Source organism: Pongo pygmaeus, chromosome 20, assembly GCF_028885625.2.
Source record: "Pongo pygmaeus isolate AG05252 chromosome 20, NHGRI_mPonPyg2-v2.0_pri, whole genome shotgun sequence".
Lineage (NCBI taxonomy): Eukaryota > Metazoa > Chordata > Mammalia > Primates > Hominidae > Pongo > Pongo pygmaeus.
The window spans coordinates 9,985,309-10,006,112 of NC_072393.2; the positions used below are offsets into that span (position 1 = coordinate 9,985,309).

General features: G+C 42.7%; 1 protein-coding gene and 1 pseudogene across 9 annotated transcripts in view; one reads left to right on the plus strand and one right to left on the minus strand.

The window, feature by feature from the left end:
• ZNF846 (zinc finger protein 846) overlaps window positions 1-20,804 on the minus strand; it is a 38,753-nt gene that overhangs the window by 8,519 nt on the left and 9,430 nt on the right. For 2 of the 9 annotated variants that reach the window (XM_054461636.2, XM_054461635.2), the window contains exon 1: window positions 170-8,784. Coding sequence is in view for 5 of the 9 variants with exons in the window: in XM_063658689.1 (XP_063514759.1) it covers window positions 170-256; window positions 1,378-1,504; window positions 9,243-9,257 (229 nt within the window). In the remaining 4 variants the exon portion in view is untranslated. The other 7 variants (XM_063658690.1, XM_063658689.1, XM_063658694.1 and 4 more) reach the window with 7 other exon arrangements.
• Window positions 16,821-19,395, plus strand: LOC129019318 (ubiquitin-conjugating enzyme E2 L3-like; annotated as a pseudogene).

Genomic DNA, 20,804 nt, shown 5'->3' on the forward strand with positions numbered 1-20,804 from the left:
ATGGAAATTTAAAGATGAGGGGAGTTGAAGGTATCTAAAGAAACCAAATGGCCTCAGCCTTCTCAGGAAGAAGAGTATACCCTGAGAAGTTTGCAAACATTTCCAATGTACTGCATGTCTCCCAGGCTGGCACTGCTCTTCATAATACCATATCTGCTTATGAACTCACCCTGCAGAACTCTTGTCACTCCTGTCCTCAGCTCTTCCATTTGTTCCAATCCAGACATGAGACTGGGTTTGCATAATTCAGACCCTGCTGGAGGGAAAAATGCACAAAAGAAGAGGCCCATGCAAGACATAACACCAAGTCCTTGAATGGGGAACCAATACTTTTGTCTTCGGGGATTCTGAAGACGGTCAAGGGTAACTTTACAAACAGCAAACTAATCATATAACATTTCCAATACGTGCACTAAAACTATTTTTAAAATAACAAAAATGTTGCCTGGGTATAATGGCTCATGCCTCATACCTCAGCACTTTGGGAAGCCAAGGCAGGCAGATCACTTGAGGTTAGGAGTTCAAGACAAGCCTGGCCAATGTGGTGAAATTTCCTTTCTACTAAAAATACAAAAATTAGCAGGGCATGCTGGCACGGGTCTGTGGTCCCAGCTACTCAGAAGGTTGAGGCAGAAGAATTGCTTGAGCCTGGAAAACCTAGTCCAACTTCATACACATTTAAAGTCTTAAAGTTTTTAATCCATACATGAAATAAACTCATTTACTTAAATATTTATTTTCATGGGGAATCCTCTACACCAGGGGTGTCCAATTTTTTGGCTTCCCTGGGCCACACTGGAAGAAGAATGGCCTTGGACCACATATAAAATACACTAACACTAACAGCAATCATTAATCGCTGATGAGCTACAAAAAATAAACAAAAAAACAGGTCTGTGTATAAATCTCATAATGCTTTAAGAAAGTTTACAAGCTTCTTCTATAAAGTAATGCCCAGGCCATGCACGGTGGCTCACACCTGTAATCCTAGCACTTTGGGAGGGCAAAGCAGGTGGATCACCTGAGGTCAGAGTTTGAGACCAGCCTGGCCAACATGGTGAAACTCCATCTCCACTAAAAATACAAAAATTAGCTGGCCATGGTGGTGCACACCTGTAATCCCAGCTACTTGGGAGGCTGAGGCAGGAGAATCACGAATCCAGGAGGGGGTCTTTGCAGTAAGCAGAGATCATGCCACTGCACTTCAGCCTGGGCAATAGAGCCAGACTCTGTCTCTAAAAAAAAAAAAAAAAAAGGAATGTCCACTGGCCAAGGTCCATGCCTGTCTTGCTTATTACAGTACCTCCATTTGACAGCAAACATTTAAGAAACATTGATTTCCTAAAGGGGTCAGTGAAGAAATGATGCCAGTTTTACCTAGTATAATGAGATTCTTGTAGTTCTCCAACATCACATCTCTGTAGAGATCTCTCTGGGTTTGATCCAACAAAGTCCACTCCTCCTGGGTAAAGTCCACAGCCACATCCTCAAAGGTCACTAAGTGCTAAACCATTAAATACATGCCAGCTTCAGCTAAGTACCATCTCCTTTGATGTTCTGAGAAAAATGCATGAAGGATTAAGGAAGACTAGAATCCTGCAGTACTCCCAGGCCTCAGGCCTCTTCTCCTCTATATAGATATTGTCTTGCAATGGCATCCAGTCACATGGACTTATCAGCATCACTGAAACATGACTAACCTGATCTTCTACAGCTTTACAATGGGCTCTTCTGGCCTTAGTCCTCCTCTATTTATAGTTGCAGTCTGCACTGAATATGTTGCAGCACTATGTAAAATATAATAACAAATGAATTATCTCCACAGTGACACACAAATTCCTTCAGATTATACACCTCCATCCCCTTCTTACAATCTGTCATAACACTCAGCAAAACAATGAGCCAACAAGCATGACTGAGGATCAGAAAGAATTAGTAAACATTGAGATAAAACAATCATTTCCATAGGGAGACCCACTGAAACTATTGCTATGGAATAAAAGATGAAATGCTGCTGATTATCATAAATACAAAATTGCATACAGGATTGTGTAAAGACAATGCCAGGTTGGATTGCCAGAATGAGCCAACAGCACGTGATGTGCTTCCCCCTGCAGAGAGCCTATGAATGGACGTGCAGTCAGGGAGGTTTCATGTCACCAAGATTCCCATCCCAGAAAAGCAGATGTTCATAGCTCTGGGAATAGAATGTGACCCTTGTGGAGAGCCTATAAATGGACGCATGGGGGGTGCCTGTCCATATGGATAAGATAGGGCTATAAACACCCTCATCTTGCCATGGCTCTTGTAGGCCTCTTTAGGGTTAAGGCATACTCCCTTCTGAGAATTTCTGGTCTAACAGGTTGTCTAGCTTCACATCCTGTTTCCTTGGATTGTTTGTAACCAGCTTTTGTGGCAATTGTTACTGCTGATTAATATCTTGCTAATCATAGGTTATGGAAAGATTGTGTTTCTGTTTTAAGGCTCTGTTAGAAATTACTGATGCACACACTATATTGCAAATTCTTGTCTCTGTATACTGTACTTCTACAAACAAATGTTATATTAAAGAATTACTTCATCCCATGTGACCATCTCACCTCATAATCAAATGACCCTAAATCCCTCACTAACCTGCCCCCGCCCTCACTAAACTTAATAATAAATGCTGGTATATCCAGTGCATTGTTAGCACCATGGGACCAGAAGGCAGTGACCCCCCTGGACCCAGCTTTCACTCTCTTGTGTGTGTCTATTATTTCTCAACCTGCCGATCTGCCTGGGAACAAAGAGAGAGCCCCGTTGCATTGCAGGCTGCTGGCCAGATCCCGCAATATCTGGCACCCAACGTGGCCTTCTTTATTCCTTGGCTCAGTGCACTCCAAGTGCGGTTCACGATGACTAGTCTTCAGTCTTGATGGTAAGGTCTCCAGGTACACTTTTCCAACTCTCCCCTCTTTTCAGGTTTGTTGACCAGTAATATTCCAGAGTTATTATGGGACAATCACAGTTTAAACACCAGGCTTATCTGTCTTTTATTAAACTTCTTCTTAAACAGGGTGGAATCAAGGCTGATTCCAATAACCTGATTCTCTTATGTCAGACTATTGAAAAACATTGACCTTGGTTCACTGACAAAGGTTCTATGGACCTGTTAGACTGGGATAGAGTTGGTGCCACACTCCACCAACTCATGAGAGATGGTGTTTTACTTCCTATTTCTGTTTGGACTCACTGGGCTCTTATTCATGTTGCTTTACTTCCTTTTCATTCTGGTGATCCTCTTCAACTGCCAGAAGTTAACGTGGATGGTGAACCACCCCCATTACCTCAGGTAGCTGACCCCCCTACTAGTCCTCCTTCTGATGATGAAGAAGAATTTGATCTCTCCTTGTTTTCTCCCCAAGAGGAGGAACCTGGTGATGATCCCCTCCCTCTGCCTCCTATCTTGGAACCTGTATATGTTAACTCTTCTTTTACTAAGCCATTGTCCCCTCTGCCAGGGGAGGATGTGTGGCATTCATCTGAATGGCCTGTTTCTCATTCCTCTTGTCCTTTTGGACCTCTCCCCTCTTCTAAGCCTACTGTTTCTTTCAACACTCCAGGACCCCTTCTTTCAGAGGTTTGGAATCCTGCTTCCCCCCAGTCTGTGTCCTAGTGCCCTCAGTCTCTTTCTCTCTTTTCCTCTGCCCTTCACAATAGATGTGTGAGTCACCTGTTTGTGTAGAGTAGTGGCCGCTTTCCAAATACAAGTTGGAGGCTTTAATTGAAATTGTTAATGATTTACTACAAGCAAACACTATTGAGCCCTCCTTGTCTCCATGGAACTCCCTGTGTTTGTTGTACAAAAAAAGTCAGGAAAATGGAGGACGGTAACAGACTTAAGAGCTGTTAATGCAGTCATTAAACCTATGGGGGTGTTACAACCCAGTACACCCTCCCTCTCCATGATTCCTAAGGAATGGCCTTTAATTATCATTGACCTTAAAGACTGCTTTTTTCATATGCCTTTAGACAAGTCAGACTGTGAAAAATTTGTTTTCACTATACCTTCCATTAACAATTCAGCTCCTGCAGCTAGATATCAATAGAAAGTTTTACCTCAAGGAATGATTAACAGTCCTACTATTTGTTAGTTGTTTGTCGGTACTGTGTCACAACCTATCCAACAGACTTTTAAAAATAATTACATTCTTCATTATATGGATGATATACTGATTGCTGCCCCCCACTAAAGATGAATTAATTCAATGTTTTACCTCTTTAAAATTACCTGTTGCCAATGCAGGCCTCTACATTGCTCCTGACAAAATTCAACAAGCCACTCCTTTTCTATACTTAGGAATGCAGCTAAAAGCTCACTCCATTAAGCCCCAAAAAGTCTAACTTCATACTGATGATTTAAACACCTTAAATGATTTTCAAAAATTACTAGGTGACATCAATTATCTCAGACCAACCCTAGGCATCCCTAATTATGCATTATCTTATCTATTTGCCACTTTATCAGGAGATACAGATTTAAACAGTCCTCGCTGTCTATCTGAGCCAGCAAAACAAGAGTTGTCTTTTGTAAAACAAAGAGTGAGATAGGCACAAGTGTCTCGTATTGACCCAAATTTGCCTTTACAATTTTTAGTTTTTCCTTCCATCCACTCTCCTGTGGGACTTATAGTACAAAATGATTCTCTAGTTGAATGGGTATTTCTTCCTAATTCAGCCTCTAAAACTCCTTCAATATATCTTGATCAAATGGCCACTTTGATTGAGTTAGGACGTCAACGTATCACTAAAATTTCTGGCTTTGATCCAAATATTATTGTGGACCCTTTGTCAAAAAATGAAGTTAAAAATGCCTTTTCTACATCTTTGTGCTGGCAGACTAATCTGGCTGACTTCATTGGCACTATTGATAATCATTTGCCTAAGTCAAAATTCTTTCAATTTCTATGAAATACTTCCTGGATTCTACCAAAACTTACTCATTCATCACCATTAGAGACAGCCATTACCATTTTTACTGATGGATCCAGTAATGGAAATGCAGGGTGTGTAGGACCAAAATATAAAGTCATTTCCACTCCATACACTTCTGCTCAAAAAGCCAAGTTGTTTGCTGTTATCTCTGCATTACAGGATTTTATTCAGCTTCTTAATATTGTTTCTGACTCAGCATATGTAGTCCATGCCACTAAGGCAATAGAAACAGCTACCATCAAAAATATTGCTGACACTAATCTGTTTTCCTTGTTCTCTTTGTTACAGAAAACTGTCAGGAACTGAAACCACCCTTTATTCATCACTCACATTTGTTCTCATACTAACTTGCCTGGACCTTTATCCAGTGGTAATCATAAAGTTGATACTCTAGTTTCTCTAGCCATTACAGATGCAGAACAATTTCATCAAATCACTCATACTAATGCCTCAGGTCTTAAACATAAATATTTTCTCAGTTGGAAACAAGCTAAACAAATTGTACAACACTGTTCTCAATGTCAGGCTCTTGTCTTACCCACACAATCTCCCAGAGTTAGTCCCCGAAGCCTTTATCCTAATGTTACCTGGCAAATGGATGTTAGTCATGTTCCTTCTTTTGGAAAATTAGCTTATGTACATGTCACAGTTGACACATTTTCCAATTTCATCTGGGCTACCTGTCAAACCGGAGAAGCCACTTCTCATGTTAAAAAACCTGTTTTCATGTTTTGTGGTTATGGGAATTCCTAGTGAGCTCAAAACAGAAAATGATCCAGCCTATTGCAGTAAATCTTTTAAAAATTTTCTTGATCAGTAGCATATTAAACATATTACTGGTATTCCTTATAACCCACAAGGCCAAGCTATTGTATAAAGAAGTAACAGAACTTTACAATTACTTAAACAAAAAGAGGGGGATAAGGAGTTGTCTACCCCTCACATACAACTAAACTGGGCATTGCTCACGTTAAATTTTCTTAATATTCCTAAATCTAGTTCTGTTACTGCTGCCGAAAAACATTTCTCTGGTAACCATCCTATGGTAAACCAAGGAAGAAAAGTATGGTGGAAAGATGTTCAATCTAATATATGGTCAAAAGTTTCTATTTTAACATGGGGAAGAGGCTATGCTTTGTTTCCCCATGTGAACATCAATCTCCTGTTTGGATTCCTGCTAGACACCTGAAATTGTGTCCTGAAAATGCATGCAACAACGAGACAGAGAAATTTGCAGAAAAAGCACCACAGCAGAAAACAACGAAAACATTCAATCATCAAAAAGAAGAAAATGACCACGCTAACTCCTTTACAACAGACAATCCAGTCAGACATCCTGAACAACTTGTCTCCAGTGATCCAGGTCTGGCTCAACCTCTGCCTCCTCCTGATAACACTGATCCTTCTACCCTCTGTCACTCCACAGATTGTTAAAAACTATACATATTGGGCCTATATTCCTTTTCCTCCTCTTATTCAAGCCATGACATGGATGGACACTCCTATCGAGGTCTATGATAATGATAGTATTTGGATGCCTGGTTCTGTAGGTGATCGTTGTCCTGCCTAACCTTCAAAAGAAGGAACCCCATTTCAATATCACTTTAGGTTTTAGGTATCCACCTTTGTGTCTGGGACCCACTAATGGATGTCTCTCATTAGATATTCAAACTTGAGCTGTCACACTACCATCTGGTCACTCTGTCCCTCCTTTAGAACACTTGGTATCAGGGCTCTCATTAAAACCTCTAAGGCAGATCAAAACAGGAATCACTGATTATATTCACACATCCCAATATAAGCATTTAGGACCTGTGTGTCCTCTCAACTTGTCTTCAAATGCTGACAAATTAATATGGAAGGATTGTGTTAGTTCAGAAGGAACTGTGTTTTTTAATTCTTCTCACTACACCATTGTTGATTGGGCTCCCAATGGTCATATTACTAATGATTGCTCTCAAGGTCACAGAAATTGTCAACATTTTCTCTATGATATTACTTACCAAAAAAGTAGTGACAACCCTCCCCTATTATATTGTAGATTTAATTCCTTTTTTCCTTTTAAGTGGAAAGGGGCAGGGGTTGCCCCTCCAAATCCAAGGCTCATTGTTCCCCACTTAGGACCTGAACATTCAGAATTATGGAGATTAACAATAGCTATGACTGGTATGAGAGTTTGGGCTGGAGAAAGTGTTATAAGTAAATCCACCTTGTCACCTCAAAATATATATACTATCTATATGGAGTCCAACAAAACTATACCACTTAAAAGTTGTGTTAAATCACCATATATGTTATTAGTAAGAAAGATGCATATTAGTTCAGAAACCAACATAATTACCTGTGTTAACTGTTACTTGTATACTTGTATTGACTTACCCTTTATTCAATATCATAGTATTTTAATAGTCAGAGCCAGAGAAGGTATTTGGCTCCCCGTAGCCTTACATAGGCCTTGGGAATCTTCCCCCTCTATCCATGTTATTAACAATATTCTACAGAAAATCCTTAAAAGGAGTAAATGATTTATTTTTACATTAATTGCAATAATAATGGGCTTGATTGCTGTTACTGCAACTGCCACTACTGCTGGAGTTGCATTACATCAATCTATTCAAACTGTTCATTTTGTGGATAAATGGCAAAAAAATTCTACTTGGATGTGGAATTCTGAGTCAGGTATTGATCAAAAATTGGCTAATCAAATTAATGATCTAAGACAAACTGTTATACAGATGGGAGATAGAATTATGAGTTTAGAACATAGATTACAAATGCAATGTGATTGGAATACTCCTGATTTTTGTATAACTCTGTTTCAATATAATGAGTCAGTTCACAATTGAGAATCAGTAAAATGCTATTTACAAGGAAGTGAAGATAATTTAAGTTTAGACATAAGCAAGCTAAAAGAACAGATTTTTGAGGCCTCTCAAGCACTTAACTGCTTTACCCGGTGCTGAAGTTTTAGACAGTATCTCAGAGGGATTATCTAATCTCAACCCCATTCAATGGGTAAAATCTTTGGGAGGATCCACTATCATTAATTTTGTTCTGTATATAATTTGTGCTATTGGTTTATTGTTCATGTGTAAAATTGGAAAAAATATTCTGCAGTCCAATCGTGATCAGTGCCAAGCTATGATTGCTATGGTTCATTTAAATCAGAGAAAAGGGGGAGATGTAGGGAGACCCACTGAAACTATTGCTATGGAATAAAAGATGAAATGCTCCTGATTATTGTAAATCCAAAATTGCATGCAGGATTGTGTAAAGACAATGCCAGGTTGGATTGCCAGAATGAGCCAACAGCACGTGATGTGCTTCCCCCTGCACAGAGCCTATGAATGGATGTGCAGTCAGGGAGGTTTCACATCACCAAGATTCCCATCCCAGAAAAGCAGATGTTCATAGCTCTGGGAATGGAATGCGACCCTTGTGGAGAGCCTATAAACGGACGCATGGGGGGGGTGCCTGTCCATATGGATAAGATAGGGCTATAAACACCCTCATCTTGCCATGGCTCTTGTAGGCCTCTTTAGGGTTAAGGCATACTCCCTTCTGAGAATTTCTGGTCTAACAGGTTGTCTAGCTTCACATCCTGTTTCCTTGGATTGTTTGTAACCAGCTTTTGTGGCAATTATTACTGCTGATTAATATCTTGCTAATCATAGGTTATGGAAAGATTGTGTTTCTGTTTTAAGGCTCTGTTAGAAATTACTGATGCACACACTATATTGTAAATTCTTATCTCTGTATACTGTACTTCTACATACAAATGTACTGTACTTCTACATACAAATGTTATGTTAAAGAATTACTTCATCCCCATGTGACCATCTCACATCATAATCAAATGACCCTAAATTCCTCACTAACCTACACCTGCCCTCACTAAGCTTAATAATAAATGCTGGTATATCCAGTGCATTGTTGGCACCATGGGACCAGAAGGCGGTGACCCCCCTGGACCCAGCTTTCACTCTTTTGTGTGTGTCTATTATTTCTCAACCTGCCAATCTGCCTGGGAACAAACAGAGAGCCCCATTGCATTGTGGGCTGCTGGCCAGATCCCGCAATACACTTCCATTGCAATCTCTGTACAACCTGAGATGGCTTGGTTCCTAGAGAAATTCACCTGGGGAGTTATTTCCTGAGCAGGACCATCATTTCTTTAAGATGCTTGAATACATGATAAGGAGGTAAGGCTACCTGATGATGGCTACAAGCATAACATTTTGAAGTTATGTCTGCTTTCCACTTGCCTGAGAAGAATCCATCAGTAATCCATCAGTAGCCCAGCCACCAGCCTTGCCTCCTTGATCTTCCTCTCATGAAGACAGAAAGTGTCCTGGAAAAAATGACCTTTGGAAAAGAATAACGACATGTCAGTTGGATACATCAAACAAAAGGTATTTCAGGCTGGGCACGGTGGCTCATGCCTGTAATCCCAGCACTTTGGGAGGCCAAGGTGGGTGAATCACTTGAGGTCAGGAGTTTGAGACCAGCCTGGCCAACAGGGTGAAACCTGTCTCTACTAAAAATCCAAAAAAAATTAGCTGGGTGTGGTGGTGCATGCCTGTAATCCTAGCTACTTGGGAGGCTGAGGTGGGGGAATCACTTCAACCTGGGAGGTGGAGATTGCAGTGAGCCGACACCATGCCACTGCACTCCAGCCTGGGTGACAGAGTGCGACTCCATCTTAAAAAACAAAAAAGTAGGCTGGGCGTGGCGGCTGACACCTCTAATCCCAGCACTTTGGGAGGCCGAGGCAGGTGGATCACGATGTTAGGAGATCGAGACCATCCTGGCTAACACAGTGAAACCCCGTCTCTACTAAAGATACAAAAAATTTAGCTGGGCATGGCAGCGTGCATCTGTAGTTCCAGCTGCTGGGGAGGCTGAGGCAGCAGAATAGCATGAACCCAGGTGGTGGAGCTTGCAGTGAGCTGAGATTGCACCACTGCACTCCAGCCTGGGTGACAGAGCAAGACTTCATCTCAAAAAAAGCAAAACAAACAAACAAAAAAAACAAAAAAATAGAGCATTTCCATACCCTGCATCGCAGACATAGTCTTTTCCATGACATGCCTCCCAATTATAATACTATTCTGACACTTAATACTCTAGTTGTCCAGGGGGTGGCTCATGCTTGTAATCCCAACACTTTGGGAAGTCGAAGTAGGAGGATGGCTTGAGGCCAGGAGTTAGAGACCATCCTGGGCAATACAGTGAGACCAAGTCTCTTTATTAAATAAATAAATAAATACATACATACATACATACATATATATGAAAACAAAGAATAAAAGAAAAAATACTCTAGTTGACTTTGCCTAGCAACTATCAGACAGTAAGAATACTTTTGTGTCTGGCTTCTTTCAGTCAGCATTATGCTTGTGAGGTGCACCCAAGTTGTTGTATTCATCCACCTGTGATTTGGTTCATATCTTTGCTGAAGAATATGCCACAGAGGCTGGGCATGGTGGCTCATGCCTGTAATCCCAGCACTTTGGGAAGCCGAGGTGGGCAGATGGCTTGAGGTCAGCAGTTCAAGATCAGCCTGGTCAACATGGTAAAACCCCATCTCTACTAAAAATACAAAGAAAAATGGGTGGCTTGCACCTGCAATCCCAGCTACTCAGGAGGCTAAGGCAAGAGAATCACTCGAACCAGGAAGACAGAAGTTACAGTGAGCCAAGATTGTGCCACTGCACTCCAGCCTGGTGACAGAGCAAGACTCTGTCAAAAAAAAAAAAAAGCCACAGAAATATGCCACAATTCATCCATTCTGTGGATCCATATTTGGGTTGTTTCTAATTTAGGCTATTTCAAATAATGTGATAAATAACTTTTACATTTAGCCTGGCACAGGTATGCATGTTGCATCACCAAGTCCATATTTTGTTGATACTGTTTAAAAATGTAGCCGGGCATGGTGGCTCACGTCTGTAATCCCAGAACTTTTGGAGGCTGAAGTGAGTGGATCACAAGGACAAGAGATGGAGACCATCCTGGCCAACATGGTGAAACCCCATCTCAACTAAAAATACAAAAATTAGCTGGGCGTGGTGGCATGCAACCATAGTTCCATCTACTTGGGAGGCCGAGGCAGGAGAAGTGCTTGAACCCAGGAGGTGGAGGTTGCAGTGAGCCGAGATCATGCCACTGCACTCCGGCCTGGCAACAGAGCAAGACTCTGTCTCAAAAAAAAAAAAAAAAAAAAGTGTTCTCATCAGCAATGCATGCACATCTTAAAGAAGACTTGATATTGTCACTGACTTTAGTTATGCTTTTATTTATTTATTTATTTATTTATTTATTTATTTAGTAGAGATGGGGTCTCACTATGTTGCCCCCAGCTGGTCTCAAACTCATAGCTTCAGGGGCTCCTCCTGCTTCTGCTTCCCAAAGTGCTTGGATTACAGGGATGAGCCACTGGGCCCGGCTTAGTTTTATTTTTTATTTATTTAGACGGTGTTTTGCTCTTGTTGCCCAGGCTGGAGTGCATTGGCACGATCTTGGCTCACCACAACCTCTGCCTCCTGGGTTCAAGCGATTCTCCTACCTCAGCCTCCCGAGTAGCTAAGATTACAGGCATGCCCCACCACACCTGGCTAATTTTGTATTTTTAGTAGAGACAGGGTTTCTCCATGTTGGTCAGGCTGGTCTGGAACTCCCAACCTCAGGTGAACCGCCCACCTCGGCCTCCCAAAGTGCCGGGATTACAGGCATTTAAGTCACCGCACCCGGCCAATACACATTGATCTACACAAGAGATGCAAAGAAACAGAAAACATGCAAAACATTAACAAATGACCAGTCTACAACAAGGATATATAATAGGTGTTCAATATTCTGGCCTTTCACATTTTCTTTGGTTAGAATATTCAATCTACAGATAGCCTGGGCAACAAACCAAGACCCTGTCTTTAAAACGTAAATAAATAAATAAAAATATATGAGGGGGAAGGCCAGGCGCGGTGGCTTATACCTGTAATTCCAGCACTTTGGGAGTCCGAGGCGGGTGGATCACGAGGTCAGGAGTTCGAGACCAGCCCAACCAACATGGTGAAACCCTGTCTCTACTAAAAATACAAAATTAGCCGGGCGTGGTGGCACATGCCTGTAATCCCAGTTACTCAGCATGCTGAGGCAGGAGAATAGCTTGAACCGGGAGACAGAGTTTACAGTGAGCCTAGATCACGCCATTGCACTCCAGCCTGGGCAATAAGAGCGAAACTCCGTCTCAAAATATGTACATATATGAGGGGGAAATCGCTGAATCAAAACATGTCTCTTTCACAGTTAATACAACTGTAATTTCTGATACTGGCATAATGAAGGCTGCATCCTACTTGCTGGAAGCCCCTCCGTTTTGAAGCTCTTTGGGAGGTACTGACCTAGGAAGTTCAGCTGCTTTTGATCTCAAAAACACAGCGAAGTATTGCTACTTTGCTTTATAACTGTGGCAATATTTGCTTTTATTTCTATAAACCTGCAACTCCTGCACACTTGAAAAAGCATTTAACTGCTGAGCAATTTCGCAAACTTCAATAAGCGATGCCCCCCGACACCCAGAGCGTCTCCTCCGTCCAGGGCTCACCGGAACGCACTGCAATCGCCCGGTCGGTGACAAGAGGACGCTGGGGCCCTTTTCCACAACAGCTGAGATGCTTTTCCTTCTGGAGAAAAGACACAAAGGTAGACTGGCTGCTTTTAAACAGAGGGGCACGGTGGTTGGAGAAAAAAACTCGTCTCCACCGGGGACCCTGGGCCAAGCCCACCCTGATGCGGGCGCAGCGGGAAGAGGCGCTCAGAGGAGAAGGGGGAACCCCCCGCCTCGGGGTACTGGCGGGGAGGAGGCGCCGCTTCTCCGGAGCAGCCGCGGGAGGCCGAAGTGTCTCAGACCTAGCGGAAGTCCGGGGCGTCGCCCTCCGACCCTCACCCCGCCTCCCGCTAGGCCCTCCTGCCCCGCCCTGCCTAGGTTGAGCATGAGCACTTGGCTGAGGTGAAAACCCAGCTAGAAAGCTGCTGGAGAGCGGGGAATACGTATAGCGGCGCACCGGCTCGCACTTCCGCTTCCGGTTGCGCACCGCATTAAGTATAGGGGGCCGAGCCCCAAGAGCTTTGGAATGAGGATGATGTGAAGCTGAGAGAAGAGCTGGGGCCGCCTCTTCGACACGCGTACAGAAAAGTCCGTTTTCTTGCATCCAAGGTGGACCAGGATCTAGATCAACCTGTCGATATTGAGAACGACGCCGGAAACCCAGCGCCAAGGGCCGGGTCTGAGGCGGGGACTGGGGCAGGGGGCGGGGCATGAGTGGAGGCGTCACCCAGGGCTTCGACTGCAGACAGCGGGATGCTCATTGAGTGCTTTTCTTTTCTTTTTTTCTTTCTGTTTTTAGTTTTTTGAGATAAGGCTCCAGTCTGTCGCCTAGGCTGGAGTACAGTGGATCAGTCATAGATCATTGCAGCCTGGAATTCCTGCGCTGAAGCGATCCTCCCGCCTCAGCCTCCAGAGTAGCTTGGACCACAGTTGCGCCCATCACGCCCAGCTAAGTTATCTTTTTCTAGACACTTGGGTCTCACTGTGTTCCCTAGGCTGGTCTTGAACTCCTGAGCCTAAAGGATCCTCCCCCCTCAGCCTCCCAAGTAGCTTGGACCACAAGTGTGTGCCACCACGCATGGCTAATTTATTTTTATTTTTATTTTTTTGTAGAGACAGGGTCTCTCTTTGTTACCCAGGCTGGTCGGGAAATCCTGGGATCCAGTGATCCTTCTACCTTGGCCTCCCAAAGTGCTGGGATTATATGCATGAGCCACCATCCTAGGGAAATTCTTTTCTGCAGGATTTTCTCCTTGTTTCTTCAACCCTCTGCAGGGATATAAACATATTTACAAAGATAAGCCCGCTGTAGTCCTAGCTACTGCGGGAGAATCGCTTGACCCCAGGAGTTCGAGACCAGCGACACCCTGTTTAAAAGATTAACCTGATGGGGCTGGGGGCGGTGGCTCACGCCTGTAATCCCAGCACTTTGGGAAGCCGAGGCGGGCGGAACACCTGAGGTCAGGAGTTCGAGACCAGCCTGGCCAACATGCTGAAACCCCATCTCTACTACAAATATAAAAAGAATAGCCGGGTGTGGTGGTGGGCGCCTGTAATCTCAGCTACTCGAGGGACTGAGGCAGGAGAATTGCTTGAACCTAGGAGACGGAGGTTGCAGTGAGCCGATACGATGCCACAGTACTCCAGCCTGGGCGACAGAGTGAGACTCCGTCTCAAAAAAAAAAAAAAAAGATTAACCTGTTAATCCATAAAATGGTCTATGCCTCTGATACATTCAGTTCCTTCTTTAGGCCTTTAGTTTTGTTGCGATACAATTATCATAGCATACAATTAACCCGTTTAAAGTGTACAGTTTCATGGCTTTTTGTATATTCATATATTTGTGCATCGATCATCACAATCAATTTTAGAACATTTTCATGACCACAAAAATAAACACAGTACTCTAGCCATGATCACCCAATCCACTCATCCAGCCCCATCACCACCACCCACAGAGTCCAAAGCAACAGCTAATCTTTCAGTCTGTATAGATTGCCTACTGTAGATATTGCCTGTAGAATTAGAATATAAAACACGTGGTGTTTGGCTTGTTTCATTCAATGTTTTCAAGGTTCATCCAATTAGCATGTATCAGTACTTAATTTTTTTTTTACTAAATAAGATTCCATTGTATGGCTGTATCACAACATCAGTTGTTGGATATTGGGTTTTCTCTCTCTCTTTTTTTTTGGGGGGGGGGCTTTTTTGGATAATACAAGACGCATTTTAAGCAGTGGTCAAAAGAAAATTCATATTCCTGAATACTTTTGTCAATAAAAATGAGAATAGCTGGGTGCAGTGGCTCACACCTGTAATCCCAGCACTTTGGGAGGCCAAGGCAGGCGGATCACCTGAGGACAGGAGTTTAAGACCAGCCTGGCCAACATGGTGAAACCCGGTCTCTACTAAAAAACACAAAAATCAACTGGGCGTGGTGGCGCGCACCTGTAATCCCAGCTTCTCAGGAGGCTGAGGCAGGAGAATCACTTGAACCTGGGAGGCGGAGGTTGCAGTGAGCTGAGATGGCGCCACAGCACTTCAGCCTGGGCAACTGAGCGCAAAAAAAAAAGAATAAAAAATAAATCCCCAGCTCAAAAATAAAACCTAGAAAAAGAATATCAATGTAAACCAAAATGGAAAAAGGTTTATTTATTTATTTATTTTTAATTTCAATAGCCTTTGGGAACCGGTGGTTTTGGGTTACATGGATAAGTTCTTTAGTGGTGATTTCTGAGATTTTGGTGCACCCATCTTCCGAGCAGTGTACAATGTACCCAATGTGTAGTTTTTTATCCACTTGTATCCCTCACCCTCCTCCCACCCTTCCCCCGGAGTCCCCAAAGTCCAATCTTTCTATCCTTTTTTGTTTTGTTTTGTTTTGTTTTGTTCTTTTTTGTTTTTTCTTTTTGAGACGGAGTCTCACTCTGTTGCCCAGGCTGGAGTGTAGTGACATGATCTTGACAACCTCCGCCTCCCAGATTCAAGTGGTTCTCTTGCCTCAGCCTCCTGAGTAACTGAGATTACAGACATGTGCCACCATGATCGGCTAATTTTTGTATTTTTAGTAGAGAAGCAGTTTTCCCACATTGGCCAGGCTGGCCTTGAACTGCTGGCCTCAAGTGATCTGCCCACCTCAGCCTCCCAAAGTGCTGGGATAACGGGCATGAGCCACTGTGCCCACCCAAAGTTCATTATATCATTCTTATGCCTTTGGATCCTCATAGCTTAGTTCCCACTTATAAGTGAGAACATATATATGGTTTTCCATTCCTGAGTTACTTCACTTAGAATAATAGTCTCCATCCAGGTTGCTCAGAATGCTATGACTTTCTTGCTTTTTATGGCTGAGTGGTATTCTGTGGTGTATACATACCACATTTTTGTTATCCTCTTATTAGTTGATGGGCATTGAGACAGATTCCATATTTTTACAGTTGCAAATTGTGGGCTATAAACATGTGTGTGCAAGTGTCTTTTTTTTTTTTTTTTTGAGATGGAGTCTCACTCTGCTTCCAGGCTGGAGTGCAGTGGCCTATCTTGGCTCACTGCAACCTCCACCTCCTGGGTTCAAATGATTCTCCTTCCTCAGCCTCCCGAGTAGCTAAGACTACAGGTGCACGCCACCACGCCCAGCTAATTTTTGTATTTTTAGTAGCGACTAGGTTTCACCGTGTTGGTCAGGATGGTCTCAGTCTCTTGACCTCGTGATCCACTCACCTCAGCCTCCCAAAGTGCTGGGAATACAGGTGTGAGCCACCAAGCCTTGCCTGTTTCAGACATTTTTAAGACTATGTCCCACTCATTTAAAATACTATTTTTCCACATTGAATTGTTTTGACACCTTTGTCAACCATTATTAGACTGTAAATGTGAGCTTAGATGTTTTAAATGGAGAATTATACCAACCTTCCAAGTTCGGATATTCCCAGTGCTCCATAATTTAAGAACAATGAAAATGAAGAAACACTTCCTAATTCCTTTTATGAAGAAAGTATAACATTGATATAAAATGTGGTAGAGGCTGGGCGTGGTGGCTCACACCTGTAATCCCAGCACTTTAGGAGGCCAAGGGGAGTGGCTTACCTGAGGTCAGGAGTTCGATACCAGCCTGGCCAACATGATGAAACCCTGTCTCTACTAAAAATACAAAAATCAGCTGGGTGTGGTGGCATGCACCTTTAATCACAGCTACTTAGGAGGCTGAGGCAGGAGAATCGCTTGAACACAGAGGTTGCAGTGAGCTGAGATCATACCGTTGCACTCCAATGGTGACAGAGCGAGACTCCATCTCAAAAAAAAAAAAGTGGTAGAGTACAAACATGAAAAATTGCAGAACCATATCAATTATGAATATGGATTCAAATATGCTATGCTAGCTATTAGCAAATAAAATACAAGACCATATTAAGAAAATAACTATCCCCATGTGAAATTTAGCATAAAACAGCAATATTAATGCAGTTATTAGAAAATCCATTAAATAGTCCAGGTGTGGTGCCTCATGCCTGTAATATCAGCACTTTGGGAGGCTGAGGTGGAGGTTGCATTCCCCAAGCTCATGAGTTCCAGACCAGCCTGGGCAACATGGTGAAACCCCATCTCTACAAAAAAGACAAAAATTAGTCATGTGTGATCTCAGCTACTCAGGAGGATGAAGTAGGAGGATCGCTTGAACACAGGAGGCAGAGGCTGCATTGAACTAAGACCAACCATGACCCTGCACTCTAGCCTGGGTGATAGAGCCAGACCTTGTCTAAAGAAAAGAAAAGAAAAAAAGTCCATTAAATAATGTACCATAAAAATACATCTACGAGAACAAGTCATGTGACTTTCTCCATAGATACTGATGAAGCCTTTGGAAAAAATTCAACACTCATTTATTATTATTGTTATTGTTGTTAGAGATAGGGTCTTCCTACATTGTACAGGCTGGATCAAACTCCAGGGCTCAAGGGATCCTCCTCCCTCAGCCTCCTGAGTAGCTGGGGCTATAGGTGTGCAACACCACACCCAGTACAATGTCCATTATTGATATCAGCACTCCAGAAAAATAGAAATCAGTGAATACTGTCTTAAGATGATTGCCTGTACCTATAGCTGAGTGTGTGTGTGTGTCTATGTGTATGTGTACTGGAAACATTAGCTAATACAATTCAGTAAGAAAAATTAATTTGAAACAGAATTGCAGCCAGGCATGCTGGCTCACACCTGTAATCCCAGCACTTTGGGAGGCCAAGGTGGGAGGATCACCTGAGGTCAGGAGCTTGAGACCAGCCTGGCCAACATTGTGAAACCCCATCTCTATTAAAAATACAAAAATTAGCCAGACATGGTGGCATTCTCCTGTAATCCCAATGACTCGGGAGGCTGAGGCAGGAGAATCGCTTGAACCCGGTAGGTGGAGGTTGCAGTGAGCCAAGATTGCACCACTGCACTTCAGCCTGGGCGACAGAGTGAAACTCCATTTCAAAAAAAAAAAGAAAAAGAAAAAGTAAAGAAGCGTAGAATTGCAAAAGAAGGAAACTATCTCTTTTTGCAGATGATGTGATATTATATATGGAAAGCCCTAGAGAATAAAATAATAAGTTAACAGAATGTGAAATTGCTATCTAAAAACCAATGGCATTCATCTGCCAGTCAAAAACCAGTAAGGTGATGTAATAAAACTTATGTAGGATAGCATAAAGATACTTAGGTTTAGACTTATCAAAAAATGTGTAAAACCTACATGCATAAGCTTTAAAACAAACATTCTTGAAAGACACAAAATAGACTTGAACAAATGGAAAGTTCCTTGTTCTTCTATAAGATGACTTAACATCATATAGATAGCAATTCTTAACAGGTTAACTCAAAAATATAACAATCCCAGGCCGGGCGTAGTGGCTTATGCCTGTAATCCCAGCACTTTGGGAGGCCGAGGCAGGAAGATCACGAGGTCAGGAGATAGAGACCATCCTGGCTAACACGGTGAAACCCTGTCTCTACTAAAAATACAAAAAATTAGCCAGGCATGGTGGCAGCTGCCTGTAGTCCCAGCTATTCAGGAGGCTGAGGCAGGAGAATGGCATGAACCCTGGAGGGGGAGCTTGCAGTGAACTGAGATTGCGCCACTGTACTCCAGCCTGGGCAACAGAGCAAGACTCCGTCTCAAAAAAAAAAAAAAAAAAAAAAAAAAAGACCAAATCCAAGATGGCGGCCAGCAGGAGGCTGATGAAGGAGCTTGAGGAAATCCGCAAATGTGGGATGAAAAACTTCTCGTAACATCCAGGTTGGTGAAGCTAATTTATTGACTTAGCAAGGGCTTATTGTTCCTGACAACCCTCCATATGATTAGGGGGCCTTCAGAATCGAAATCAACTTTCCAGCAGAGTACCCATTCAAACTACCGAAGATCACATTTAAAACAAAGATCTATCACCCGAACATGGACGAAAAGGGGCAGGTCTGTCTGCCAGTAATTAGTGCTGAAAACTGAAAGCCAGCAACCAAGACCGACCAAGTAATCCAGTCCCTATAGCACTGGTGAATGACCCCCAGCCCGAGCACCCGCTTCAGGCTGACTTAGCTGAAGAATACTCTAAGGACCGTAAAAAATTCTGTAAGAATGCTGAAGAGTTTACAAAGAAATATGGGGAAAAGCGACCTGTCGATTAAAATCTGCCACGATTGGTTCCAGCAAGTGTGAGCAGAGGACCCATGCAGTGCATTCAGATACCCGGCAAAGCAGGACTCTGTGGAAATTGACACTTGCCACCGCCTGACATTCGCTCATGGCAGTTCCTAACTTTCTACAGTTTTCTTAATCAAAAGTGGTCTAGGTAATCTGTAAAGAAAGGATTAAAATCTAAGATGTTTTAAAAAATATATATATATATATATATATAACAATCCCAATAAAAAACCAAACTTTTTAATGGAGTTATGTAAATTAATTTTAAAGTTCACCTGGGAGCACAAAAGTCATAATACCCAAGAAAACTCTGAAAAACAAAAGTGACAATGCCCTACAGATATTAAGACAAACTATAAAGCCTCTACAATTAAAACTGTGGATCGGAACAGGAGCAGGAAACAGACAAATGGGATAAAATGGAATATCTAGAAGTAGATCCAGGAACATATGGGAATTCAGTTCAGAAAGGTGGTGTTTCAGATCAATTGGGGCAAAAATGCAGTTTGCAATGAAAGGTGCTAAGATTAACTGGTTAGACATCTGGAAAAAGAAAAAATTACATGGATAACTCACACCGTTCACAAAACAAACTCCAAATGGATCAGGGAACTAAATGTGAAAAACAAAAATATATGCATATGTAGGGTATTTGAATGATTTTTGGGTGATTAATGAAAAAGATGTGACCACAAGGCAGCAGAAGCACACTTGGGCAGTGCTTTGATGGGTTTGTGTGTGGGGTCCCTTGTTGGTGGCAAGCCACCCACGTGCCAAAGCAAGAGACTGAGGACATGAGCTGTTCCAGTATAATAAAATATAAAACAAGAATAGTTATACCAGATATAGATCTTAGATATGATTATATATGAATATCATTAATCATTAGTTTGTGGCAATTACTCTTTATTCCAATATCATAATAATCCTCACTCTATAATCATAACCTAGGAAAAACCAGGCCATACAGACATAGGAGCTGAGGGGACATAGTGAGGAGTGACCAGAAGACAAGAGTGTGAGCCTTCTGTTATGCCCAGATGGCCACAGAAGGGCTCCTTGGTCTAGCTGTAATGCCAGCATCTGGGAAGATGCCCGTTGCCAGGAAGACCATGGTCTAGCGGTAGCGAAAAGTGTCAAGGAAAAACACCCGCTACTTAGCAGACCGGGAAAGGGAGTCTCCTTTTCCCCGGGGGAGTTTAGAGAAGACTCTGCTCCTCCACCTCTTGTGGAGGGCCTGACATCAGTCAGGCTTGCCCACAGTTATCTGGAGGCCTAACCATCTCCCTGTGAAGCTGTGCTCCAGGGGTCACACTCCTAGTCTGCCTTCATGTTCCATCCTGTACACCTGGCTCTGCCTTCTAGATAGTAGTAAATTAGTGAAAGTACTAAAAGTCTCTAATATGCAGAAATAATGGCATAAGCTGTCTTTCTGTCTGTCTCCTCTCCCTCTCTGCCTCAGCTGCCAGGCAGGGAAGGGACCCCTGTCCAGTGGACACATGACCCATGTGACCTTACCTATCATTGGAGATGACTCATACT